The sequence below is a fragment of the Lasioglossum baleicum genome, chromosome 13 (genome assembly GCF_051020765.1).
Source record: "Lasioglossum baleicum chromosome 13, iyLasBale1, whole genome shotgun sequence".
In the NCBI taxonomy this organism is placed as follows: domain Eukaryota; kingdom Metazoa; phylum Arthropoda; class Insecta; order Hymenoptera; family Halictidae; genus Lasioglossum; species Lasioglossum baleicum.
This window is the reverse complement of record NC_134941.1, coordinates 12,227,310-12,254,594: the sequence shown is the minus strand read 5'-3', so window position 1 is coordinate 12,254,594 and position 27,285 is coordinate 12,227,310. Positions and strand designations below refer to the sequence as shown.

The window sequence follows — 27,285 nt, the reverse complement described above, 5'->3', positions numbered from 1 at the left end:
ATAATAACACTGTCCAACAAATTGTAATTCTTTTCGGGAGTTGGGAAAAATGTTGAACATTTTACTTTTCCTTTTAAATGAAATGGAAAAATGCAAAATTCCTGTTGGACAGTGTAATTAATATTTGTTATGTAGTTTCTTAGAAGCCTCAACAGTTCTTGGTCTACGAAATCTCGTTCACGTACGGATCACTCGTGGGATCTATGGTCACCAGAGGAAAGAAATTGCAGTTTATCTGGTGAACGGATTCAAATTTTTGTTATAGTCTTTGTCATCGTCGTCATTGTCGTCGTTGACGACGTCCTCCTCATCGTCGTCGTCTTTGTCCCCCGCGAATGGGTTCTTCGAGTCCACCGCGAATGGGTTCTTCGAGTCCTCCGCGAATGGGTTCTTCGACTCGTCGTATTCCATATTCTTTGGTGACGACTTTGGCGGGGTCTTATTCGTTACAGCTAAATGTCTTATAGGTACCGGCGACTCTTTCCTCGAATTTCCACGGGGGGTTAACATGTCGCCACTGTAAATATTCGCTTCCAGTGATGAGGAATAGACGCTGGAATCCGCCTTCGGGAACGATCGCGCACGATCATCCACTGCTGGAAAATTCTCGACTATACGCCGAGGTTCGACTTTTCCTAGGTATTTCACAAAGTAAACGTTATTTCATACGCTCAACACGATTTTTCTAAAAAAAAAGAAAAAAATTGATTTCTACCCAAGGTCGAATTCTTCCCCTCCGTCAATCTGATCCTCGCTTCCGCCCCTGGTCCATAGTTTAGTTTCGGTTCCTCGAATTTGGTAGCGGTTGGCGGCAATAATTTGTCCGTGTCAGTGATCACCATCAACTTCTTGAACACCCCACGACCAAAATAGTCGGCAACCAATGAAAACGGATCCTCAGCCCGGTCAAGCAAACTGTGGAATGTCTCGTGAAGGTCCTTCGACTGTTCCTGCGCTTTGATGATGTCTAATAACTTTTTATTTTCAGGCAAACAAGCTGGACATTCGTTCTCGTTCTCCGAGAATCGTTGGAAACAACTGAAACAACCAGAACAAACAGTCAGACTGATTTCTAAAGAGTATCCGTGTTGTCTGGCACGAGGATGTAAACTTACTGTTGATGATACGAGTGTTGGCACATGAAATGCACCGATGGTAGCTTCAGCTGATGTTGACACGCACTGCAACGCGCACCTTGGAAAATGATTGTGCTGCTTTTAATCGACTCGATTTGTTCTCGTATTTTCTGTGTGTCCGTTCGATACTTCTCGGTCAACTCTATGTCCGCTTGTGTCTGTTCTTGCTCTGTTCGCAGCACACTGTTCAGATAAGTCTTCACGTCTCCCACCGTGCAGGAGAGCGAGGTTGAGATCGCGTCGATCACCATTAGCGGTGATAACAGTCTTTCTTGAGCTAAGAATCATAGATCGTTTTTGAAAAATGAAAAGAGATAATCCACAATGATCCACAACTGTACCTATGTAAGCTAAAATGTCCGCGAGCAGTTTCGTCGGAGCATCCTTGTTCCTGGCGACACTCCACAGAGCTTGGACCCACAGATTCGGATCCTGATGGCCGAATCGTTTGCAAGTGGCTAGCACTTGCTCGCTGTCGCCCTCTCGCAAATGAAATCGTAGGATCTCTTGGTATCTAATGGCAATAGAAATGGTTGAACAGTGTTCTCGAGTATGATACTTTCGATTTATAGTTCAACGTACAGTTTGCTTTCTTCGTAAAGGAACAGCAACCCTCGTCTGAAATTGTGCTGATGGCACAGAATCAAAATCTGATCCTTATCGTAACACGCCTCCGAGCTCTGCAGAAGCCTGACTATCTTCTGCTCGTATTGCACTTTCGACACGTCGTTGTCCAAGGCCGACCACACGTGCAGGTAATGTTCTACCAGTGTGTTGTACACCAAAGTACTCCACCTAGAATAATGTATATCGATTATATTATGAGAGAGAGTGCTCGTTTCTTCGTATCTAAATCGTATATACTAACTTGGTGTTCGTTTTAACCAAGTGTTCAAGGAACTCTACAAGACGTTCAGAATTGTTGAGGAATAGGTGAATGAAATCCTCGGGAGTAGCTTTGTCAATCTCTTGTTCCACGGTGCCATCTAAAGCTTCCTGAATGAAATACATTAACTTTACTGTTACGCCCACGATCATCTCCTAAATCTATCGATTTACCTGATCCACCAAAGGTTTGTTAGAAGGTCTATAGCTGGTGCACAAGGCCTTCAGAAATTGCGTGGACTCGTCCGGGACGTTTTCTATCAGAATATTGCCGTACTTCTTCATGTTAGATTCTGCCTGGAAAAGTAGACGGAATGAATTGCTTGAAACACGTTCGAGAAACGTACGTACGAACGCACTTCTTCGAACTCCAAAGTTGCGATGTACTCCAACGCCTTCCTGTACTCGTGTTTGTCCTCGATTTGAATGCGAAGATACCACTCGTGGTGGCCGTGCTTCTGGGCGAGCAGCAAAGCGTCTTCCGGAGATGCTTGACGGCACACTTTTATCGCGACTTCCACGTCGAAATCAACTTCTCTATCTTTCGTCTGAAATTGTAATTATATTAGGAAGCAGCACTGATCGATACTAGGGCTGTTACTTTTCCCGAGGCTTCGACTCTTCGAAGATTCGAAGGGAACTTCGAAGTGTACGAAGCATTGAAGCTTCGAAACCTTCTTGTAACTAATGAGTTTTATGTGTAAAAAGCTTTAATTCGAAGCTTTGATGCTTCAAAATCTTCGACCCTCGAAGGAAAGTAACAGCCCGAATCGATACCAGTCGCATCGAACCACAAGCTAGTTACCATAATAAATTCTTTCAATTTATCCGTTTGATTCAGTTTCGTGTAGCAGTTTAGTAACAACGTTGTGTGATCTTCAGTTCCTTGACCGTTTTTATGCAGTGCTTGCAAGTAAGTGATTAGATTATCTATGTGTTGAGAGTCGAGAAATTTTCTGATCACGTAGGAAGGTTCTAATTTCCCAATGGTTTTTATATACTGTTCTATGGCACCATTGTGGTCTCCTTTCAAGTACAAATGGTCCCCGTACTGCCGGAAGATTTCCACCAGACTTTCGGCATCGTACTGTTGATTTTTGGCTATCCTAAGAACCCCGAGAGATTAGAGGACCCCGTATCATTAAATAATCGCACCGGACGATCGAAATTAGACGACTAAATACCTTATAGATACGTCGTATAAACTCTTTTTAAAGAGTAAGGCTAATTTCGACTGCAAGTCTTTCTCGTCCAAGTGGTACAGCTTGCTATCTCCGCTGAGTATAAAAAATCCGCCCCATTCTGATAACACGGCTTGCACGGAGAGCATCGGCGCGTAGAAGACGATCAATTTGTTTTTTATATCTAGTACCGTGATCATATGTTTATCCGCGCCTTGTGGTATCGGCTCTATGGTACTGTAAACACCTAGAGTTAATTAATCATGTTCTTATTCAACCGACTGACTCGAATACACCGATAATTCTTGCCTTGGTTTCGCAGAAATCGTGGCGGTCCTTCTTGGAACATTAGCAGCTTCTTTCGATATAATCACTAGGTAACTTCTGAACCACTCTAACATTATTTTCTGGCCTCCTGCCGCGTAACAAGGACCTCTACCATCGGGCGTGTAACAATATATTGCCTAATAGAGAAAGAAACGTATTACAACAGAGTATTTACAGTCTACTGTAAATCCGATGTTTTTATGAATTCATTACATCGTTACGACCGATCATAAAGTGACTGTCTTGCATGGATTCCGCAAGGACGCTGCAGTTTCTGCTGCAACCCATATTGTCCAACGGAGACTTGAATTCCTTATCTTTTACAGTAATATTGTACAAAAAGATGCTGTTCGTTGTAGCAACGAATAGGTGAGTTTGTTTGCTCATAGCCCTTATCGCAAGACCGGTGATAGGAACATTTGTGCTTTTCAACACCTTTATCTTGATCTTTCTCTCCCTGGTCAGGTCACCCCTTCAAACGAATAATATAATCAATCGGAAAGTTTTGGAAAACATTCTTTGTGTATATTTACCTGTACAGCATAATAGAGCCATCTCCAAACCCAATAGCCATTAAAGTCAGACTAGTATGCACATACAGTGCAGTCGCAGGAACTCCTTTGTTGCTGGGTATAGCTCTGCTTATGCGGACGCATGTCGGATTACCCTGTTTGTCTAGTTTAGTCAAGTTCCATACTTTTATCGTAGGATTACAACCAAGATCGTCTTCCTAAACGAATATATATTTTGGATAAATGCGTTCACAAGAACTGGAGAATTTGATAACGATACTAACACCAATGGTGAACAGGAAAGCGGAATGTTGAACTTGCTGAGCTAAGGTTAAAGTAACCTCGTACGCCCTGAACGTGATAACATTGTACTTCCTGTCAACTTTATGGATGTTCCCTTTGTTGTCTCCGAATATCAAGTTGCCGTTTCCACTCGTAGCTGCAGTGACTTCTCCGTCCTGTTCGACATGGTCCAGTTATACAATGCAATGCAATGTGTACCACCGATGGTGCACGTTAAACTATCCATTCAAGCTGCGTGTACCACGGTGACATATAAAGGTCTGTCCGAAAAGTAATGCAACCACGCAATCAGTAGGAGAGCCAGGAAATATTTGGTCGCATTACTTTCCAGACAGACCATGTATGCGCTAGAAACGTATACTTTATAACAAGTTTAAGACTGTGGAATAAATCTCCACCGAAAAAAGTTGTCATTGCAAATAGAACAAAGCACATAAGTTTGTTGTCGAGGAAAAACGGTTCGGTACGGAATGAATTAACCTACGAGAAACGATCCTGCACCGGATACGATTCGAACCGAGAGAAACTCACCCTGAGAGCCTTGGCGATATTTCCTTCGTCGACCTCTTTCTTCAGGTCGAAGAAATTGAAGCGTCTCCACTGGAAAACAAACGGATTGTCACCGTGAGGGCGTCGATAGTGAGGTTATGTATATATATCAGGGAACGATCGAAAGGAATGATGAACGAACCTCAAGGAATGCCATGACGTGGTCCGGTTGTTTATGTAGACATCAGTAACAAACACCGTGGACTCCTTGAACGAACAGTGCACGTACGCGCTGTCCTCTTAGACAGTTACCTGACAACGAATTTAATCGGCCACACGTTCACCATCTTTTCAACCATATCTGATCAGCTGATTATGACATACCTCAAGTTCTGCGCATGCGCTCTGGCGGGCGACGTCTTCCCTGTTGTATCGACTGTTATATTCCTGTACTGTACTGTACAACACCGTCGGCAATGAACTCGAACTGTTCCCTGCTATACCGACTCTGCAGGCTCTGGCAGTCGGTAAGAGTAGGTTCACTGATGTACCGGCTGCGCTAGAAGTTGCACAGGGTTTATGCAACTTGTGTAGATGTCGCAGACTGTGTTTTCTTCTGGCGATGTCGATAATGTAGGCAGATATAGATAACGCGAATCTCTATTACAATATTGATTAATTGTAGATAATTTTTTTAAAATTAAATACGCTTTAGGCCAGATCTGGCCTATCAGCGGGAATTGTAAATTAGTTGTAAATTCTAGATATAGCACAGGGTTCAGGCAACTGCCACGGATGGCGTCGTTGGAGAATCGAAACTTGAGTGCCATCTACGCGGGAACTAAATTTGAATTCTACGCTGAAATGATAATTCCTTTAATGCTTATAATAGATACTAATATCTGCGCTACTTATAGCATGCTCTGGTGGGAATAAATATGGATTCCCTACGCTTGAATAAGGAGCGGATAACTAGACATTTCTGTTTAATGTTCCTTTTTTTTCATTTTTTTTTTTTAGATATTTACAATTATTAAATATGTACACATCGAATCACCCGGTTAACGGATTAAGCTTCGTCTAAACGGAAAGGTATAAAATCGTTCACCGCCTCTCGAAAAAAGTAAATTGCCTCTCCGGAAGTTGCAACTGAAAAACAACAACTCGAGGAGGAGTGACAAGAATACTTCGCGAGCCCAGAATGCCAAGGCAATCCCGTTTTACGCTTTCGAGCGCGCTCGATTATGTCGTTCCCATTGGACGATCTACGGTATATTAGTATACGACACTGGACCGGACGGATTGCGGTAGCTTTCCGGATCGCTGTTCAGAATTAGTAAGACGTAAGTTCTGTTATATTTGTTAAAAAGGACGAACAGTTAGTGTCGACGATGGGGCGCGGGACGTGTTTTACAAGGTCTGCGTTGTCTTGTCCTCGCGGGTCACGCGGGGCATCAAGAAGAAATGGTCGCGAGAAACTCGGGAAATCGATTATAAATACAACGCGAGCTCCGTTCTCTTCTGTTCTGTTCTGTTCTCTGATATCAGCCGGAATCGGAGGCTCGAGGATCATTCCTCCAACCTTGGGTCTCCTCAGACCCGAACGAAATTCGCGCAGGACTTGATCCTTTTCGAAAATTGCAAATAGACTGCGGATCTCTACGCATTTATAGAAAAATTGAGTAGACGAAATTCAACATAGTTGTAAAATTTAAGAAGTTGAAGATGTCCATTAAAATCATTAAGGGTTGGGATGACGTTCAAAGTAGTTTCTCTTTCTTGCAATCGATGCAGACAATTTTTAGTTTGCATGGAGATCCGCAGTCTAGTAATAAATGTAACAACTGCAGTTGTTGAAACAGCAATAACCTTCTCTCGAAATTTTCGAGAAGATTCCCGCACTTTCTGGGATAATCTCATTGTTCTCTTAGATCTTCCTGCGCGAATCTCGATCGCTTTGAGGGCGCGAGCTTCCCGTTCCCTCGCTACTCGTCCTCGTTGTTCCGCTCTTTCCTCTCCTCAAGGGGTAGTTCCGTTTCCAGGATTGCAAGGGTGCGGGATGCGCCTCCTCATTTCTCGATAATGGGGTTTTTCGACATGTTCTCGTAAACGTAAAAATAGGAAATTCGGAGGAAACAAAAATTGCGTCTAGAAAGACCGATAAATACTAATTTTGAAAGAATTCGGCGAATATCCCGAAAAATATCGACTATTTTAAAATTACCGGGAAATAGCGTATATTGTACTTTGGTTAGCGAAGTTGCAAACGTACATTTTTCACCGGACTCTTTGAAAAGTAATTCATTAGCAAGCAGAAGCAAACAGATACTGTTGACCGGAACAATGAATCGCTTGATGCAATTCTTTTACGCAATGTTTACCAAAAAAATTTGAAAAAACCCATCTTCGCATTATGAAGAAATGAGAACGCGCACTCCACAGCCTCGCAATCCCGGAAACGAGAGCGTACGCCCGAATATTTTGTACCGTGGTCGTGCTCGCATCGGAAAGAAAAGTTTCTTGATTAAATCTGCGATCGCTTCCCTCTAAACTCGACGCGCACGCGCGCGGAACACGACGATCATCGTCCCTTTCGTTCGTTGTATAGTGTATAGCGCGTTCGGGGTGTGCGATTAACAATCAGCTGGACGCGTTTCCGTTCGCCGTGGATCGTTCCTCTTCGAATAGACGCGGTGTCGGAGTACTAGATCGGAGATCAGCAGAGTTTTCGAGAGTGCGGACAGCCTGTTTTCTTCTCTCGTTCCTCTCCGCGATACTCTGTAAACGTCGTCGTCGTCGTCGTCGTCGCGCTGCGTCGACAGAATCAAGGTTCTTCTCACGAGCATCTTTATTTCATTGATCTCTCGGCATTGAATTTTGAAAGTTATTGCTAAGTACACCCGACGGCGGAGTCTTCGTTCCGAGCGCGAGTGCTGTTACAAAATACTGCGAGAGCGAGATCCTCGATCTAGGATTTCAATGAGCGCGATACCGTGAAACGTTGACGAAAATCCTCTGTCAGCGGTATTAGCATGTTTCTCTGGTGCGGAATCGTTGCCTGGCGTCTCATGATCTTCGGGTGTGTTGCAGACCCGGAGGAACGATCGACGATTACGTCGATCGACGGTGGAAACGGCGCTTTCAACGTTTTACGGTAGGCGCTCGTCGCGAATTGACAGACAGTTGTTTCTTCACTATATTAAACGATTCTCTCTCTCTCATTCTATCTCTTTCTCTCCGTCTCGTACAAGGGATTAGGAAACACGACGAGATTCGACTTCGTTCTCTCCGTTTTTATTCACGAGGGCTCGGTCTAGGGACGATCGGTAGCGCGAAGAGAAGTGTTCGGGACTTTCCTTCAGAAACTTTACAGACTTTAGCGTAATTACTTACTTCTCTAGCTATCGACTATGTGTACTCCGTGTGTGTCTCTCTCTTTCTGCGCGTGTACGTGTGGCTCTCTGTGCTGCTTAAAAATCGCGAACTCGAGTCGCGCGATCTTCGGGATCTCCTTTTTTCATTTTTTTGTTTGTTCATCGTCTCCTCTCGCAACGCTTACTCGCACCGTTTCTCACACTCTCTCGCTCTCTTCCGTTCTCTCTCTCTCTCTCTTTCTCGCTTATCAAACATTTAATTCATATATAATATATCTATATTATATATCTATATATATACTTTACAAACAGGAAACGATTAGACACTAGGGCTTCGCGTTCGGCCCGAAAAACGGCCGAGTATTCCTTTTCAGGTTGAGAATGGACCGGAACGGAGGATTATCTTCTTTTCCCGCTGTGTCGTGTCGGCTCGAAATTTTTCTTTCTGTTCCCCCCACCCTCCCTCTCACCCGAAAATCGAAAACGACTCAATCTTCAAAGGGATACTCGTGCGCGATTGCGTTTAAATGGCTTAAGGATGCACTTCTTTGTAAAATACAGTATTATCCCGCCTCTGCGTAAGTATATCCGTTTAGAGATTTGTTCTTCGTTATTTCTTTTTTTTCTCTCCTCTCCGTACACGTTTCTTCTCTCTCGTGTCTCGAACGTTCTCTATTCTCTCTCACTTTCCTGCTCTTTCGCTCTCACATTCTCTCTCTTTCTCTTGTTACCGTAAATTTATACAATAAAATATCACAGTTCTGTTCGTACCACGCAATATAATCAATATATTGTTTTTTTTCCTTACCATGCCTACACGATTCTCTCCATGTTTCTCTCTCTCTCGCTCTCATTCTCAGTCTCTCCGACGTTCGATGCTTGCCGATTTCCTGTCCACTCGCACGCACAATACACACACACACACACAACACGCACGTACACACGTTCCCCGTTTATTCGATCTCTTCTCGCGATTTCGAGCCTCGATCGACGATAGATCTCACCGTTACCGCGGTTATTTTCACGGAAACTCGCGAACGCGAGGCGTCGCGATGCGATGGCGACGTTTGACTGAAATGGGAGAATTAAAATGTTCAGGCTGTGAAAGGGACACACGCACACGCCACGCACACGCACACATGGAGCTGTAATAAAACCATTTCGACCGAGAAACCGTGCCCGGGGTCCTCCGCGGTGATTTATGGGCCCGGAACAGAGGGCACACTGTGCGAAGAAAAAAATGGTCGAGAACGGCGCATTGTCACAAAGGTTGACCTGCGTTTTGTCTTTCGACAGACCTCGAGCACGTTGCGACTGTTTTTGCCGTATCCCTCGTATTTTTTGTTTTGTTTGTCCTCTCCAACGTCGACGCAACAATTTCCGCTCGAAGGAAACGTGCGCACCGGATGTCGCGCGAGCGGCGAAGGGATCTGTCGATCTTCGACCTTTCTCTAATTGGCACATCGACGGAAAATTAAAAGTTCTCTCTCTTTCTCTCGCGGTCGTTGAAGGTCTTGCGGATTAAAGCAAAGAGGGGATTCTCGGTTATTAATCGCTAACAATTGACACGTCTGCGATCGAAGAACCATCGTTTCACCCCTCGCCGCTCTCTGTCCCCCTCTCTCCCGAAAGCACAATGGACGGCATCTTTCCCGCGAATTCTGCTCGTGAACGAGCGAATCGAACAGCTGAGCGAAAACAGGGTCGCGTAGGGGAAGAGGGAGGAAAGGGGGTAATTCTCTGTATGAAAGGTTATACATGACCGATTTCGATGATGTTTTTTAAATTCAACATTATTAATTTCCTTTAAACCGAGGTGAAATTCTATTTTGGTTGCGTTAATTTGTATCAAAGTTGTTGGAGAACATGTAGGCATACAATAGATATAAATTTTCTCTTTCTCTAGGAAATTACGAACTGCAAAGAAAGTTCTAATCACTGAAACCGTAAAATAAATCGTAAGGCAAGGGATTAATTAATGTTCTCATATTTTCTAATCTTTAAAATTTCTGTGCATAATCATACCACAATTTCTCGACCTCTTTTTTCCAACATTTACTCAAATTATGTATATATCTAATTGGGCATTCAAATATTATCGCGTAATAGCTACATCTAATCAAAATAAAACCATCAAATCAAGCTGGAAGTTTACATTCCTTAATCATCATTTCCTCCACTGTAAACAGTCGCAGTTAATTAAATTGGTTTGATTTCGCCGCGATGTTCACCGCTCCACTATTGAGTTTTACAACGTATTTAAATTTCATGAAAATCGGTGAGGCGTAACCCCATATGCACAATTACCGAAAGGGGATTCTCTCAAGAGGATCTGCGAAACAGCGTTCTTTCGAAATTTATTCTCCGTCTGCGCGGTAACGATCGGTCCGCGTCGACGAAAACAGAAATATTCATTCGCGACGCCAAAAACGTTCTCCCCCCTCCTTTCCGTCGCGGAACGGGACGAAAACAATAGCGTAAAGGACTCTCACCGGTGAAGAAGAAGGTTGGGGAAGGTTGCCTGGTTGTGTGGATGCTGGAGGTGGAGGTGGGTGTGGGAGGAAGATGGTGATGTCTTCTCGTCGGGGGGATAAGAAAATTCTTGAACAGGAAACACGCGCTGTCCCGGGCGCGTCTCTCTCCTCTTCCACACACTCGAACACATACGCCTTTCTGTTCTTTGTAACGTGATAGTTTATTAAACGAAATTATAATTATAATAATAATAATTAATAATAATTAATAATAATAATATTAATAATAATAATATTAATAAAATAATCATCAATGAAACTAAAGGGTAGACAGAAAAAGGATCACAATTAAAGCGCGGGGGTACCTGACACTGTAACAACCGCCCACCCATAATCCCCCCCCCCCCAATTGGAAACTAAACTCTCGATACTGGTCCCCGTCTCTTCCCGTAAAAACTACCCCCCGCCCCCTATACTCCCCCCGGGAACGATTTCGCTGAAGTTCAACGAGAAAAAGGGGAAACGCGATCGACGACAAATTCTTCCCCGAAAATTCGTTGACCACACAGTTCCGTTCACCCACGCATTTCCAATTTGTTTTCCCGGTTCCTCGATCGCGTCCCCTCTCTACGAAAATCCTGGAAATCGCCGGAGGGAGCCCGAAAACGTGATCTCTGTGTTTCTTCGAGAGCACAGAGATCTCTCGATCTCGCCCCTCTGTCCCTTTCGTTTTTCTCTTTCTCTCCTCGCGCAGACACACATTCTCCCCGACCATTTGCTCGCCGATTCGTCTCTCTTTCTCTCACACGCACGCGTTGGTCCATTCGTTCATCGTCTTAGTAACGAACTAATAGTTTTTTAAACAACTTGAGCACAGGTGGGGCGTCGACGCGTCGCGTCCAGAGTGTCCGTTCTCTCTCCTCTCTCTGTCTTGGGACGTTCGAGTGAATCTTTTGAATTTCGGAAAATGGAGCACGGAGAATAAACGAAAGGGGTGCAAAATCAAAAGGAGTCTTTCGCAGAAGAATGGGAGGGGAGAACGAGAAGGGGCTGTGGAAATCAAAGGAAAAACGCGGCGATTTTTCGGGGAAGAATGGAACCTCGGGACGGGACACGTGCGACGCCGTAACAAGAAATTATCTACAGTATACACGTGTTCTATCCCTTCTCTCTGTCCCTCTTCGCCGGCGTGCTTCCTCTCTCGACGCCTCGACAAAATTTTCTACGCTTCCCTCGGCCGCCACGATCCACCCCGACGCTAGTGCTCGATGCTAGAACATTGCACCGAATAGTCAACGAATAAACGGGGGGCGGAGAATGATCAACGCGTTACCTACCGGTCTTCAAACAAAAATCTAGCCGAAGATATTTTTAACAAATTTCCGCGTAAAAACGCGATCCGATCGTTTCTCTTCACTGCGGTGATCGTTGAGAATTTCATTAACAATTTTCCGGTAGGCAACGCGTGAAAATTCGTCGGAGTCGATCGAAGACGGCGCGCGGATTCGGAACGGAAACGCGCTCCTACGAAACAAGAAATTATCGTAAATAACTTTGGGCAACGATTGCTTGCTTCTTGCTATCTCACGCACGCACACACTTGGTATCTCTATCTGTCTCTCTCTCTCTCTCTCTCGCTCGTTCGCTCGCTCTCATTCTCTCGTTCTCTCTTGCACTCGTTAGACAAGGTACTTAGAATATCTTCAGTAGAGAGTCTCTATCCATCCTCTCGTTAGCTTACGCACCTACCGAATATTGATCAATTAATTAATCAATCAATTAATAATAATATATAATATTTATTTATTCGTTTATTTACATATATATCGTAGGATCCTAGGGAAAAGAGGGCAGAGGACCGGACGAACCCGCGAGCTCGAGACTCGTCGACTAGCGTCTCCCCCCCGAATTATTTTTCTAGCCGCCCCTGTCGTTCTGTTACCGAAAATGGTCAGGGGGTGGTTCCGATTCGGCCATCTTGCTCTAGAATCACAGCTCGCGTCGTCGTTTCGTGTTTTTCGTTCGCTCAAACATCTCGCCTCTTTCTCCAGTGAGAGAGAGAGAGAGAGAGAGAACAGCGTCCTCTCCACGGCCTCTTACAGCAATTTCTCTAGTCTCTAGCGGTTCTCCCTCTTGCGCGACGTCGTATACCCCTGTCATCGGTGTCCCCGCGCCCCCCGCGACCACCCAAATTATAGGATCCTAGGGGAAAGGAAGGATCCAGCGGGTAAGACTCGAATTTGCGACTTCGAGACTCTCGTCGACCGGCTATGAACGCTTTAAACACTACGACCATTGAGTCTCCCGAATTTTATAACAGGTAGATTCAACCCTTGCGCGACGGCAACGAAATTTAACCCCTTGCGGTGACAACGTGCTTCCTCCCCTTTACTTCAGAGGTCTACTAACTTATTTAGCTCTGTTCGGAAATGCTGATCGCTCGTAAAGTCATTTCGTTTTCTTAGGAGAAAATGAAAGCGAATTTTTTACCATTTAGAATAAGTTTTGTGACATTGTGCGTTTTCTTAGGCAACTTAAAGATCCCATTTTGCATATGATAAAAAAATACTTGAGAGTTTAGAAAGATTTTGCGATTTAAAATAAGGTTAAACAATAACTAGACTGCGGATCTTTACGGCTTCTAAAAATTTTCAAAAAATTCTGGAGTCCGAGAACGGCACTACCATGGAAAATAAGATTTCATTGAATTCGACTTTCTTAAAACTCGTCTACAAAAATTGCGAATTGCGTAAACATCCGCAGTCTAGCAATAACAAATGGAAGTTGTGCCATCTCTACATAAAGAATGAGATTACTTTCCGAACGATCTAGTGCTACATACAGTACAATGCGAATCGATAAAATAAAAAACTACTGCCGGACCGCAAGAGATTAACAATGAATTTCATAGGTTCGCTATTTGCGAATCTTCGAGAAAATAAAAGGTACATTTACAGCGATTTCGTGTTTCCGTAGAAAATTGTTAAAAGGAATATAGAAAACGGGTAACAGGATACCCGGATTGCCTGCGCGAGAGGGTTGAAATTTTGATCGGGAGCCGTTCTTTCAAGATCCGCCGCTCCTTTTGCATGTTCAGCGATGCGTTATCCGTGCGGAGCGATGCAGCGTAGTAGCTGCATTACTTCTCGGTGAATTTTTCAAGCGTCCCGTCAGATTCGATGCCGAAACTGCAGCCTTCGAATCGACGCGGGATCGATCCCTAAGTACATATTTTCCTGCCGGTCAGGGAGGCGTCGATTCTCGAAAGAAGGAAGGGGAGGAACTCTGAAGTCGAGTGAATTTCGTATTGTTTTACATTTCTCCGGGAAATGTAAAGATGAGACCGCGTACGGGGACCGAACGCGATCGTGTTCGCGCGACGGACAGCCTCCTTGTAGTTCTGCGAGCGAAAACGTAGGAGGGGGGTCGAAAAAAAAATGAAATCGGAACGAGAGGAGTCGATGGGGCCGGCGTTAATTCCGTTCTTTTCACGTTCCTGCCTCCCAGGAGCACCGCTCGTAAGAGGGAATAGCAAAAGCCAGGAGAAATCGTGCCGTGAAGTACACCTATTTTCCAAGGGGTAGCTCTCGCCCCCTCGAAGGCGGAAGGGGGTAGTAGGCACACCTTTCTGGGTCGAGTGGACGTTTCGCTCGCAACGGGATAATTAACGAAGAGCATGAGACCGTGTACGTGTGCGCACATTTGTGTGTACGTGTCTCACTGTATGTGTCAAAGAGAGACGGAGAGAAAGAGAGCGAGAAAGAGCGAGAGAAAGAACCGGAGAAAGAGTAACAGGAGAATAAGCGTCGCACGCACCTTTTAAATAGGAGTTACGCGCGAGCACACGCGTAAAATGCGTGTGTGCTCGATACGCCAGAACAGAGGGAGAGAAAGAGAATGAGAGAAGGGGTAGCTGGAGTTAGGGCAGTGCCAGAAAAATGGAAAACGCGAGAATAAAAGGGATGACGGAGGATTAAACACCTAAAGCACATATATTTTCAAATATACGTGTCACTTTGGAACTTTAAATCAATTTATAAACATGGTCTCGGTTCATAGTTTCTCAGGAGAGACAAAGTACTGTGGAATTTAAAAAAAAGTGAACGCTCGAAGGAACTTCTTAACCCTTTACGTGGACTGCTGGCACCTGGGCTTTAAACCGATGATTATTTCGTGTGCGTGACTGTTTAAACATTTAGCGAAACCGTTTTTCAAAGTGATTCTTATTCGACAAGAATCGTTAATCGTTCACGAAGTTAAAAGCCCACTTAAAGGATTAATATCGAACCCGTCGAGAGCTCTTTCGATTCGTTACTTTCGAAATAATAAAAATACTTTGGTAGAAAACCATAAAACAAATGCATCAAAGATTGAAATCTCAAAAAAAATCCAATTCGTGTCAATCTTACAGATAGAAAACGATAAAACCCTCTCCGGTTGAAGGGACGAAATATGCAAAGAGATAGATTGTTATAATTGTTACATATAGATATATGTATAAATTGAAAGATCAGGAGAGGTTCCTCCGAGAAGCTATTAGAAAAAGCGTCGGTAGCCGGTCAACGACTCTCAATGATCGTGTTGTTCAGTTTCACAGGACGCTGGGTCCAGAGAAGAGAAGAAGGAAGCCTAAAACACGCGGACACGGCGAGCAAGAGAATGGAGGGAGCGGCAGGACGTCGCCTGGACCCTTCAGGAATGTCCGAGGCTGCGAGAAGCTTGGCTACACGTCGAAGATGGCAGACGAGCCCCGAAGTCGCGGGTCCGAGTCCCGCTCGATCCTCTTTCTCCTGGGAGCTTACAGTACGATTAAAAAAATACAAACAGGAAAACGATTGTTACGATCATCGCTGGGACCGGCTAAGCGTCGAACATGAGAAAAGGTGGGCTCTGCGTCGGAGGAGGCTCGACAATTAACCTAAGGAGATCGTCGCTGGGGGGGTTGGGTTGAGAAAGGACGAAGAAGAACGCGATCGCGCGGGACAGGACGGGAAAAAGAGGATGAAAGGAGAGGAGCCAAGAAAGTAGACCAGGGTAGAGGATTCTCGCCTGGTGGCGGGATCATCCTCGACTGCGGGGTGACTATTCGCCGCGGGACTTCGTTCCGAAGATTACCGGGAAAACGCGGTTACCCGGTAATCATTCCCGGGTACTACTTTCTAACAAACTTCGAGCGTGAAAGTTAATCAACGGCCGAGCTGCTCGATCGATCCCGCCGATTCGTGGCGGCGCGATCTAGCCTTTCTAATATTCGCCCGTTTATGCATGGACGCCCGGTCGCGTTGAAACGATTAAAAGTCGCTCGGTCGATCTGCATTCTCTCTCTCTCTCTCTCTCTCTCTTTCTCTCTCTCCCTCTCTCTCGTACGTACATGTTGTCCCATCGAACCGGACGATTCGCTTTCACGCGACGAAAGAAAGCAGCAGCCTTAAAAACGTAAAAGAAAAAAATGGTATCCTCTTCGCGAACGGTCGACTTCCACTTAGAGGTAGAGAGCACCATCGTAATATGCGACTGTCAAACGGAAAAAAGAAACGAAAAGACGGAGCGTGTTGAAACCGAGCCTCGGAGCGAATAGCCACCCCCGCGGTTAGGGAGATCGAGATGTGATGCACGAGGTTGCGAGAAAGAGGTCGTCCGTTCCTCCGCGATGCGGAGGAGACAGAGAGGAGAGGATGGGGGACCGGAAGTAGGACAGGTGTAACGCAGAAGAAGAAACCGGGCAGAGACAGCAGCGCTCGGTTGTTGCGCCTAATCTCCAAGACCAGCCGGAGTTACTGTTTCTCCTTGAGTCCGCCGAGGAGAGCGTGACTCTCCATCGTCGCGCTGAGGTTGCTCAGGTTGCTGAGGTTCCCGAGGTTCCCGAGGTTCCCTAGGTTACCGAGATTCGGCTGATGGGCGTAATTCCTGATCTGATGGAGGCTGATCAGCTGGTTGGGGAACGAGGTGGCGTTCTGGTTGCTGGTCGTACCGGAGGTGACGCCGGACGACGAGGAGGCCGGCGAGGACTTCTGCGTCGTGTTGAACGCTTCGTAGAGGTACGGCCTGGAGGCGGGATGATGGCTGCCCGGGTAGTGTAGATGGTTCAACGGGTTCAGCGGATGCTGCATCGAGGAGATCGAGTTGATCGAGATCGAGGAGATCGGCGTGAACGCCGAGCTGCTGTTCGGATGATGATTGCCGCCCGGTTGGGGCGTTTGTTGCCTGGAGTCGTTCTCGATCGAGTCGCCCCGATGACCGTGGCCCGGCAAAAGCATCTCCGGGTTCTGGTTCTGATGGTAGTCGGTGTGATGATGGGGCAGTCGTTCGTGCAGATCCGAGATCACCGAGTCCGGGCTGACTTTCGGCCAGTAGTGGTCCTGATGGTGGGCGGCCATCGCGTGTATCGACGGCCTGAGACCGGTCCCGATGATCGGCGGTCTCTTGTCCGTTCTCTCCGCGTGCTTCTGCATGTGCTTCGCCAGATAGGTCTCCTGCGTGTAGCTCTTGCCGCAGTACTGGCAGATGTGCGTCTTCAGGTGCTTCGATTCCTTGTGCTTCGGTATGTGCTCGAGCAGACTCGGCTCGTCGGAGAAGCACTTGTAGCAGGAGTTACACTTGTACGGCTTGTCGGTCTGGTGGCAACGGGAGTGGCTCTGTAGGTTGCTCAGCTGGCTGAACGCCTTCGTGCAGCCTGGATGCCGGCACTTGTACGGTTTGTCGCCGGTGTGCGTGCGGATGTGCTGCTGTAGGTGGCTCAGTTGGGTGAACTTCCGCTGGCAAATCTCGCAGCGGTACGGCTTGATGCCCAGGTGGATCCTGGTGTGCTGCGACAGGTACGAGGAGTTCGCGAACGCCTTCGAGCACTGGGTGCACTTGTACGGCTTCGCCTCGCGCATGTGGATCTGCGTGTGGAGCTGCAGGTCCGCCTTGCTACCGAAGATCTGGAAAACGGAAATCGGCACTCGGTCAGTCAAACGCTTTTCCATTCGATACAACGTTAAAATTCATTTGTATAAGAAGTGTTAATAAGAAAAAGATTGTGTACCACCTATTCGCTCAAATTCCGCTTTACACGCGAATTTCACAGAAACTGGAGCGAGATACTCGGCTGGTAGCCTTGTTAGGGGATGCAGAAGGTAGACCGGCAGCCAGCGCTGCCGAGAGATAATAATTTAAAGGGGCAGGATGCGGAGGGAATTAAATATCGAAGGTTTCGTGACGGAGACTCGTTTCGTACCGGAGGAACTCTGCTTTGCACCGCTTCAAAGATACTAGCATCGGAGTACTAGGTTCAATGATGCTAGTATTGTGCTTATTAGTCTTCGAATGAGTATATCTCGCCTGATCTCTAATATCTTAGCAACTAATTTAAATTGCTGTTTAGATTCTGTTCGGTGAAAGGATGGACTTTGATCCCGAAGGAACAGTTTCGTAGTCGGCGCGAAAGATCGTGCCCGATGTCGTATCGAAATGCAAGGAGTCGGGGACGAACTTTTCCACTGACCTAATCGGTCGGATAATTTTCTGAAATATTTCAGGTCGCGAATCACGCTGTTCGAAGGTTGCTGCACGGTTTGCCAGCAGCGTGTATAGCGATTGCGAAAAAACAGGGCGCCAGGGACGGTCGAGTTCGCGCCCTGAACAGCCGAACAGCCGAATAACGTGGCGGATCGACAGGTGAAGGGGTTCCATCGTGTCTCGGTTCTCCTTCCAGAGCGTGCTCCGCTTCCTCTTTCCTCGGCGACGAGGTTGTGCATGTGCGTGTGCGTCGGCGCATTAGCCGAGCGCCGCGGTATATTTATAAATAAATAAAATGTAAACGAGGATTGGCGGTAGCCGGAGCGTGTACGTGTAGAGGCGGGGAGAGGATGACCTTGTCTATCATGGCCTAGCCTCCAGGCATACCTGACTGACTGGCTTCAGCTACCGCATAGAGATCTCTCTCTCTCTCTTTCTCTGTTCCTCGGTCTCCTTCTGTGTTCCCTCTTCCTCTCTTAATTCCCCTTCCCTTCTTTTTACTCCATCGTTCCTCCGCGTCTCGCGTTCTCCTCGCTCCTTTTTCGCTCCACTCGTGTCTCTCGGCTCTCTTTGTACGGTAGTCGGTCGTTCCTTCTCGGTCTAGGCAGCCTTAAATGCCTCCTTTTATTTCCCTCGGTCCTCTCCCGATCCTCTCGCCTCTTCCTCGCCGGGGAACGCGAACCAACGACGGAAGAGGAGCTCTACGATCGGCCACGATTCCTCGCGATTAACCGAGCTATCGATATCGACTCTCCCGTACCGGCGCTCTAATTTGTCCGATCTCTAATTGATACCTCCAGAAGGAAACGCATTCCGCGTCGGCAACAAACTAGACGATTCCGCGAAAACCGACTGCACCGGAGGATCTCGGAGCTGGACCAGTTCACCGTGACTCTACGGAACGGAATCCTTCCCTGAATCCTTCCAGAACATCTCAAGCTTCGAATCAATCCTGTCGCCATGATTAAAACCATGATTGCACGGAAAATTCGGAAGACGTTGCAAAATATTTTTCTCGAAGCCGCAAAATTAGACATGTTCAATTATTTTAATACAGATTTAAATTGAAAGAAAGAAGAAACGTATTTTTTGCTTTAACTTCTGTTTCTCACAGCTGCCGCCAGTGTCGGACAACTTTTATTCAACGGAAAGATCCACTATTCATTAGTAATCCTTCCGGTTCTCTAAAGCTTCCTTAACGAACACAAAGAGAGACGAAGAGAAGGGCCGATGCAACAAGTAATTCGTTGGAAATTCCGACGTTAGAGAGTTCAAGATCGATGGTTAAAATGACGAAGGATAGGACGAAAGGACCACGAGGAGAGCATGGTTACCACAGGAGGAAGGATGCGAAGGCGTCGCGTCGGTTTCCTGGCTGGTCTGTAGATCGTTACGTAAAACGGCAGACTCCTTTCTTGGATCAACGCGACGCGACGGATCGGTCCGTGCCACGCCCCAGGATCGCAGATCGTACAGCTACGATCGACGGCCTTCGAAGGATAACGCGCTCTTACACGGATGTCGATGATCCGATTCGTCGGCTCGCGTTCACGTCGGATCGACTCGACACTTTTAAGGGGTCTTCCTACTTTAGACGCCGCTCGAAGAAGGGATTTCCTTTCATTGCATCTTCTTAACCCGCTAAGAGCCTTAACCCGGCGATTCCTCGATCGTAAACACACGCTGGCGGGATAAACGGCCTGCGAAAATCATTCGACGCGCGATTTATCGACGCTTCGACCAGTCTTAACAAACAGGATAATGCTTGCGAGACTGTCTCCACTGTCTCGAGTACCGTGGAAGTTCGCTACGAATCGAGATCTCGAGAAACTCGGGCAGGAAAATTGAGAACAAAATGCTCCGCGATAAGGTGAACACATTTAGACGAGAAAAAGTTCGCGCGGGATTGTGCTGAAGTTCGAGGATGTTTTTCGAGTATATTTAGAAGTTGGTATCGGTGATTAAGATTGAAAATCTCCTAGAGATATAGAGACTGCAAAATCCTCGAGCATGATACAAGGAGAGACTGCGGCTCTCGAGGCTATCGGTTCCAGTGGAAAATAAAATTGACAATTTTCAGGTAACGCGATGAAAGTTCCAAGTTCGAAGATGTTCGAATGTTTGAAGCGGGCGCTCCGAAGATTGATTACGATTGCAACCGGGTGAAAAGTTTCCTCGCAGCAGAGTTCTATTTTTCAGAAGCTGTGTGTGCCAGCCGGGTCCGAAAGAAACCTGATTACAAATTAGGTCGAAGTTGTAGCAGCAGGATCGCGGAGTCGAGACGAAATTCGAGCGGATTGTCCTGCGAGAGGCAACAAACACAAAGAGGAGAGAGAGAGAGAGGAAACTGTATGTCCGCGTGATTTGGACAGCAATCTCCCGAGGCGGAACTATGCGGTTCCAGACCGTTACAAATTCACAACCGTTATGGCAATAATTTAGTCAAAGCTCGGGGGCTAGTTGTCCGCCGGTTGTGGATCGGCAAACGAATTTCTCGCCGGGCGAAATATCCTCCGGTGGACTGGATCGGTTCCACGGATGATCGATGACGGGATCATCGGACCGTTATGGCCACGGAACGCTACACCGGAAACCAGAGATTTCGACGAAACTCCCAGATCGAGGCGGGATTGAACGCGAGGCTCTTGATACACACTACCGATCGAGGAACGGAACGAACCGAGCGGAACGGATTAACGCGAGAGATCTGCGCGACGACATATTGCGCGGCTGTGCGGAAACGCGCTAGGAAACGCTGCCACGTGGCCGACTCCAGCGGAAACGCGTCGGTTATTTCGCGTAACGATCAACCAAGACGCAATTGTCTTCTCCGCCGTTCTGTCTCGCTTGTTTTCTAATTAATCCTCGCTCCTGGCGATTCTTCCTTCAACGGAGTTCTCTGCGTTGAATCCATTTTCTCTCGAAGAAGAGAAGACTGTTGAATCTTGAGCATTTTGTACTTCGATCGTGAAACGAACACCGAAGTCCTTGGACTAACTAAGTGTTTGATCGTAGACAATTTTAATCCCAAAAGAAATTACGTAGATCCTAAAATGTTCAACTGTTCGAATTTTATTAATTCTTCCATTATTGATTAGACATCGATACGAGAAGGTTCATTTCTCGGCGAAATGTCGCTAAAATCTCCGATCCAGTGCGACGCGTTAATTCCGAGTCCTGTCGCAACGGTGTCCTTGAACCCCAAGGATGCTGCGTCGAAAAAATAAAAATGTCGGAACAAAAGGCGTCCGAGAGCTGTCGGCGGACAGGAATAATTCGTCTGTCCCGTTACCGGTTTCGCGAATCGCGCGCGAAGACGTTCGTTAAATCCAGCGATCGGCGGAGCTCTCGAGGCCGAGTCTATCGATCGCGGGATCCTTTTACTCGGTGATTTATTCCTGGCCCCGGTCGGGTTTGCGTGCGTCTTCAACAGCTGACTCGAGAGAGCCAGCCAAGAGGAGAGCCGCGTCCTTTAACGGTCCGGGGCCAGCCGTGTATTTTTTATTTCCTCCTTTCGAAACGCGTCCTTGCCGGTGTCAAGTTCGCACTTGGGGCCCGCGTAACGCGATCGCTCTCTCGGCCTCCCTCCCTTCCCCGTTCTCACTCTCTACTGGGCACCGTACGTGGAACGTTACCTCTCTCTTTCGGGGCCCGCGAGACCAGCCAGCAATTAATCGGAGAGGATTAAGGAATCGAACAGGAAATTCGTCTGGGACACGTTTCTATCCAAAGTCGATCTTTTGGACCCTTCACTTCCGGTACAGCTTCCTCTCTCCGTTTTCGTAATCGTCGACGTCCTCTCCGGTAACGAGGACTCTTCTTCAGATTTTTAACACTTTCAGTGTCAAATTTCATGTCTCGTTTCTAAATCTTTTAATATTTTCTTAATTTGATCGATATAATTGATATCGTAATTTCATGTCTCGTTTCTAAATCCTTTAATTATTTCTAATTTGATCGATATGATTGATATCGTACCTCGTACAATATTTTCACCGTTTTATTGAAATATTAAATACGTTTAGTAACGACGACTTCTTCAGATTTTTAACACATTCAGTGTCAAATTTCATGTCTCGTTTGTATAAACCGTTTAATATTTTCTTAATTTGATCGATACAATTGATATCGTACCTCGTACAATATTTTCAAATTTAATAATGCAACAAATGACCCACTAAAACCGTGCAAGAAATTTTTCCCGCGGACAATTTTGCATGAAGTTTTGCACCTTCGCGACCTAGTCCGTCGCAGTATCGACAAATTGATATTCCAGTGGCAGTCAACGTGAACTTCTAATGGATCTAGAGATCACATTCGGAATCAATGATTTAATGTGTTCTCTCGAAAGCTTCGCAATGTCTGTCCCTAGAGGTGCAAAGGAGTTCTTTATCGCGAATGGAATTTGGTGGCTCGAGGAGAACGAGTCCCAATCAGAAATAGCCCGATGATTTCAGAGGACGCTGACGATTCCGGCGATCCTCGCTAATTTACTATAACTGATTTATAGCTGTCGATCGCGCACCTGTATCCACCAAGATGGCTATAATCTAACTAGTTGGGAATTAGAGAAATTAAACTTCGCCGCATTGATCAAAGTCAACGCGAACGTCTCGGATATTTATGAGACCTCGGACGAGCTTCGTGATAAAACAGCGTTAACGAAACACATCTTTTACAATAATAATTCATAGAGGAATTATCAGAGTTTGACCGTCGAGCATGAGTTGTTGATCCACGGAAATAAAGTTGCTGGCGCAATTGAAAAATTCATTACGAAATCCCAGCGGATTGCAGGCTTTTCGAAACTGCGAGATAATCGTTGGCAGCGCGACGAGGTTTTAGTAATTTTGTAGCTTGTTTCGCCGTGTTCCTGGTCGAACGTATATTGTTCGCGCAGGGGAGAGACAAGATAATGATAATAATGATAGTAGTTTGTTGCATTGCGCTGTTAGAACAAGCCCCGCCATTATGAAAAATCCCGTTCGCTCGTAAATTCGAGCACGGATAAGGGGACCGTAAACTAGCCAATTAACGCCGATTCCCCGCGACCGATAGAACCTTTACTACCGATCTAATTTCGTCGCGTCCCAGCCCTACGTAGCCCTTCTCTCTCTCTCTCTTTTTCTCTTCTGATTCTCCTTCGTTCCCTCTTCGGCGAACGTTTCGCGAAAATCGTCCGCGCGGTTAATGCCACGCGCAATTACACGGTTATCGAAAACGTCGCGAGCCTCGCGACAGCAATCGGGTTTATTCGTTAATAAAATTTTATAGCTCTCGAGGGAATGGCTGCGCGAAACACGCTGCTGCTCCTGGCCTGCCAGCTCTTACGAAAGATCAATCTTCCGACTACAGACGGTTTATGCTTCCCCGAAAACCGTCAATCGATAGCACGGCCCCTTTCCGACGCGTTACAGTTCCCTCGATTTTTTCCACGACCACCTCGAAAGATCAACCTGCTCGCTCGGCCAATTAACTTGTCGTATTTCTTCCTACTGCACCTGTTTAATTATCCGCTTGTACGGGATGCTCCGGCTGTAACGAGCCCCACCTAATTATTTTACCTAGTCTCGCGTCCGTCGTAACAGAAACGCTCCTTCGTATCGTCCCGAGCGGCGGCGAACCGCGCGGGAAAACATTTTAATGCTTCTTTCGTTATTCCTGATTTCGTTCGACCCTGTAAATGTTATTTTTCTAGTTGCTCTCTTGGAATATCTTTACTCGGACGAAGCGGAGGAGAGGAGGCAGCATTTTTGAGTCGCGCGGATCCTTTTAAGGAAGAAATTGGAGGCGCGGAGCCCGAGAAACGCGTAATTTATGGCGGAATAAAATCTGCCGATGAGGCAGTCTCCGTCGTCCCCGTCGCACGAAATACTTTTCCCGGCGGCGAATTATGAACGGCTGATCGAGGATGAGCGATCACCAAGGTTCTTCTCGTAAATAATCCCGGGGACCGATCGATGCAAATTACGCGGCACCGGTTGCAAATTTACGCTTTTAATTGATAGGAGACTGGGGAAACGCGACCCTGAAGAGGCTCCTCACGAAATCTCTCGGCGACGACGCCTCTCTCTTCCCTCTCGTGATAATTCGACATCGATTACTGGCCAATTTCGTCGCGAGAGGGAGAGAGAAAGAGAGAACGAGGAAAGGAGAGAGGCGAAAGAAAAGAGCCGGAGCTCGAAGGATCGAAATTAACGAGCAACCAGCGGCGATCGAAGAGAGGAACGATTGCTCGACTTTTCTCCAAACGAGAAACAACTCGGTCCGTTCGCTGCGAAACGGTCGGAACGGTCATCGAGTAATTATTTATTGCGAGTGGACACGGCTCGGACGCTTTTAATTGCGCTTTAATGGCGGAACGTCGTCGAATCTGGCTCGGTATTGCTCGAGATGTAACTCGATTAAAGGGGCAACCCGCGGATTAAATGGATCTCTTTCGGAAAAGAAACACACTGCCCCCCCCCCTCTCTCTCTCTCTTTTTCTCCGCTCTCTGTCATAACAATTTTGCGAATCGTTGCATCTTTAACGATTTAATCGGTCCCCTTTCCCGGCTGAAAAATTCAGTCGCCACGTGGCTCGGACTCGACGATCCTGCTCTCGTCAGGATCTATAAAACTTGCAACGATTAATCCTGCACCCCGGCCATAGTTTATTCAAACTATCTCGGAATGCCGATACATTATTACTAGACTGCGGATCTTTATGCAAAATAAAAGTATTGTGCAACGATTGTGGACAGCAGGAGTTAAATAAAAATTCACTTCATCCCTTAATAGATTTTTTACAATGAAAACAGGACAACAATATTCTTACATTTCTCGAATCTATCACAACCAACTTCTTCATAAATGCATAAAAATCCGCTGTCTAATTATTACCGGTCCAGTCAGTTTACTCGAGGAAGCACCTTCAATTCTCAAACAAGAAACGATCGGTGCTTAATTCCGTTCCCTCTAATTTTTAACAATTCTTCTCGATTGGAAATAATACAGTCTGGCGATTACCCTGACGAATTTCGGCGTCCGTGTCCCGTCGACGAAACGCCTCCGGTTTGGCGAAAAAGTCTCGATTCCAGTTTGCGGAATTTCGAGAAGACGCGCGCGAGGCACGAGGAATTAGCAAACCAGAAGTCGACGACGAGGCAATCAAGTTTGATAGTCAAAAACGAGCAAGTCCGTCCGATCTGAGAGGATTTCGTTTAATCGTCGAACAAAGTCGCTCCGGATTTCTCGATTAATATCGAGAGCGAGTCGATCGAGAGTTATCGGATCTCGAAGAGAAGATGATACGAGCGGCAGCGGCGACGACGACGATGATGGTGGCTCGAATTACCAGGAACCCGGAATTAACGCTTTTTTAATTACGGAACGGCGGCGGAGCAGAGCGCGAAGGCCCGAGGCGGATTCGGCGTCGTTGCCGCGATCTCCTGATTAATTGGCCGCGATTTACTCTCGGGCCCGAGGAAATCACGCTTGCGGTGATCTCTTGAAACGCGCCGGCCCTTGATGACTGCTAGGAATCCTGATTAATCGAGCCAACAAAGTTTCAGCCTTTTTTTTTCGAATTACACCGCCGTCGCGTTGGTGCGCGCGGTACACAATTTATTCCACGGGATCGATCTTTTGCTCCTCTTCCGGATACGCCGGGGGATCCTCGAAAGTTCAAAGTTTGCGGATCCTGTCGATTAAGATCCACGCTCAATTAACGCGGCCAATTAATTTCGGCTCGCATGCCGGCATCGACGAAACCACTCACTCGCGTCAATATTCGCCGGGACTTTTAAATCTGAAATAATCATGAATAATGCATGCTGCTGGTCTAAAATTAACCGGGACTCGCGAAATTCCGAGAGCCGCGTTCGAAGTCCTCTGGAAACCCGGGTCCCGATGCAGGCCCGAAAAAATTAATCTCGGGACAAACTCTGACAAGAATTCCGTCTTCTCGATCTTGCTAATTAACGCTGTCTTTCAGTGATAGTCGAATTTCTCGTAGAGCGAATGCATTTCGGTGCCACAATTTAAATAATTGCGAAAAACGAGTGCCGCCTACAGATCGTTCTACGATTTCTTTTTTTTATTTCTGCTATGCGATGCGACGAATTCGAGTTTCGGGCTGTTGCTCGCCAGATAGGATCTGGCAATATTTTTCGAGGCGTTCTAACGATTCGGTGGGACAAATTAGCGGCGAGGATGGTCGATCCTTCGGCCGTCGGATCTCGCATCGATCGTCAGCTCGTGACCGGTGCCTACGCGTATAGCCTCGGGCCAGGACTCGTAAATTCAATTTAAATATTCGACCTTAATGACGGTGCGCGTCAGCCGCGAGAGACTATTCGGTAGTCGTCAGGGCCGCGTCTCGAAGATAAAACACGAAGCAGAGAGAGAGAGAAAAAGAAATAAAAAGAAGCACACCGTCGAATTTCCTCTCTTGTTGCTCGTCCTCCAAGATCTCTCGAGGAGATCGCTCCGCCGATTCTTCGGCAGAACGGAAGCCGATTGCCGAAAGCGAGTCTGCGAGCAATCAGCGACGCGACCGAGAAGCCCGGCAATTATTTATTGCTGTATTAAACATCGAGCGAGGCCGAAACAATCAACTTCTTGCGTCTCCGCTCTCTCGCCTTTCCGCTTCTTTTTCTGGCTCGTTTCCCGGCCAGACACTTCCCTCGGTTTAATTAGTAATAAAGGGAACCGCGAAAGCACGAAATTGTTTATTGCGATTAACGAGTGACCGTCGTCGCAGAGAATCCGAGAGCCACCAAAGGGAGAGAGAGAGAGAGCGCGCCACCAGGAGAAACAGCGAGAAAGAGAGAGAGAGACATTAATGCGAGAAATAAAAGGTGAAATTGATTCGATGAGATTGCGTTACGGGTTAATCGGCGCCGCGATCAACTCTGGATTATTTTATTGTATTAAAGAAAATTATCCGGCGAACGCGATTATCCTGATCGTCTCGAGTCATCGCCACCACCGTTTTCCCTTTCCTTCACCTACTCTCCTCTCCTTTCCCTCTTTTCACCTCTCTTCTCTCCCGGCGAGCTAACTCTATCGAATCGTCTCCGGGAACGCGGTAATTAACCAAAATTACCGAGCGAACGATAATC

At 46.6% G+C, this 27,285-nt stretch overlaps 2 protein-coding genes across 3 annotated transcripts in view; both read right to left on the bottom strand.

The window, feature by feature from the left end:
- Positions 1 to 21: 21 nt before the first annotated feature.
- Vps11 (vacuolar protein sorting 11) lies at positions 22 to 5,208 on the bottom strand. The gene is made up of 16 exons (XM_076436121.1): positions 5,036 to 5,208; positions 4,876 to 4,944; positions 4,326 to 4,499; positions 4,063 to 4,259; positions 3,743 to 4,001; positions 3,512 to 3,666; positions 3,206 to 3,439; positions 2,827 to 3,127; positions 2,381 to 2,569; positions 2,196 to 2,318; positions 2,005 to 2,132; positions 1,719 to 1,931; positions 1,478 to 1,650; positions 1,116 to 1,413; positions 716 to 1,038; positions 22 to 635 (listed from the first exon to the last, which is right to left on the bottom strand). Exons 1-16 carry the CDS (start codon positions 5,048 to 5,050, stop codon positions 232 to 234), a joined length of 3,255 nt encoding a protein of 1,084 aa, XP_076292236.1. The 5' UTR covers positions 5,051 to 5,208; the 3' UTR covers positions 22 to 231.
- A 10,774-nt stretch (positions 5,209 to 15,982) lies between these two features.
- LOC143215416 (zinc finger protein rotund) overlaps positions 15,983 to 27,285 on the bottom strand; it is a 215,643-nt gene continuing 204,340 nt past the window's right edge. For both annotated transcript variants that reach the window (XM_076437530.1, XM_076437529.1), the window contains exon 6: positions 15,983 to 17,604. In XM_076437530.1, the coding sequence (XP_076293645.1) occupies positions 16,456 to 17,604 (1,149 nt within the window). In that variant the 3' untranslated portion in view covers positions 15,983 to 16,455. The remainder of the gene's footprint in view (positions 17,605 to 27,285) is intronic.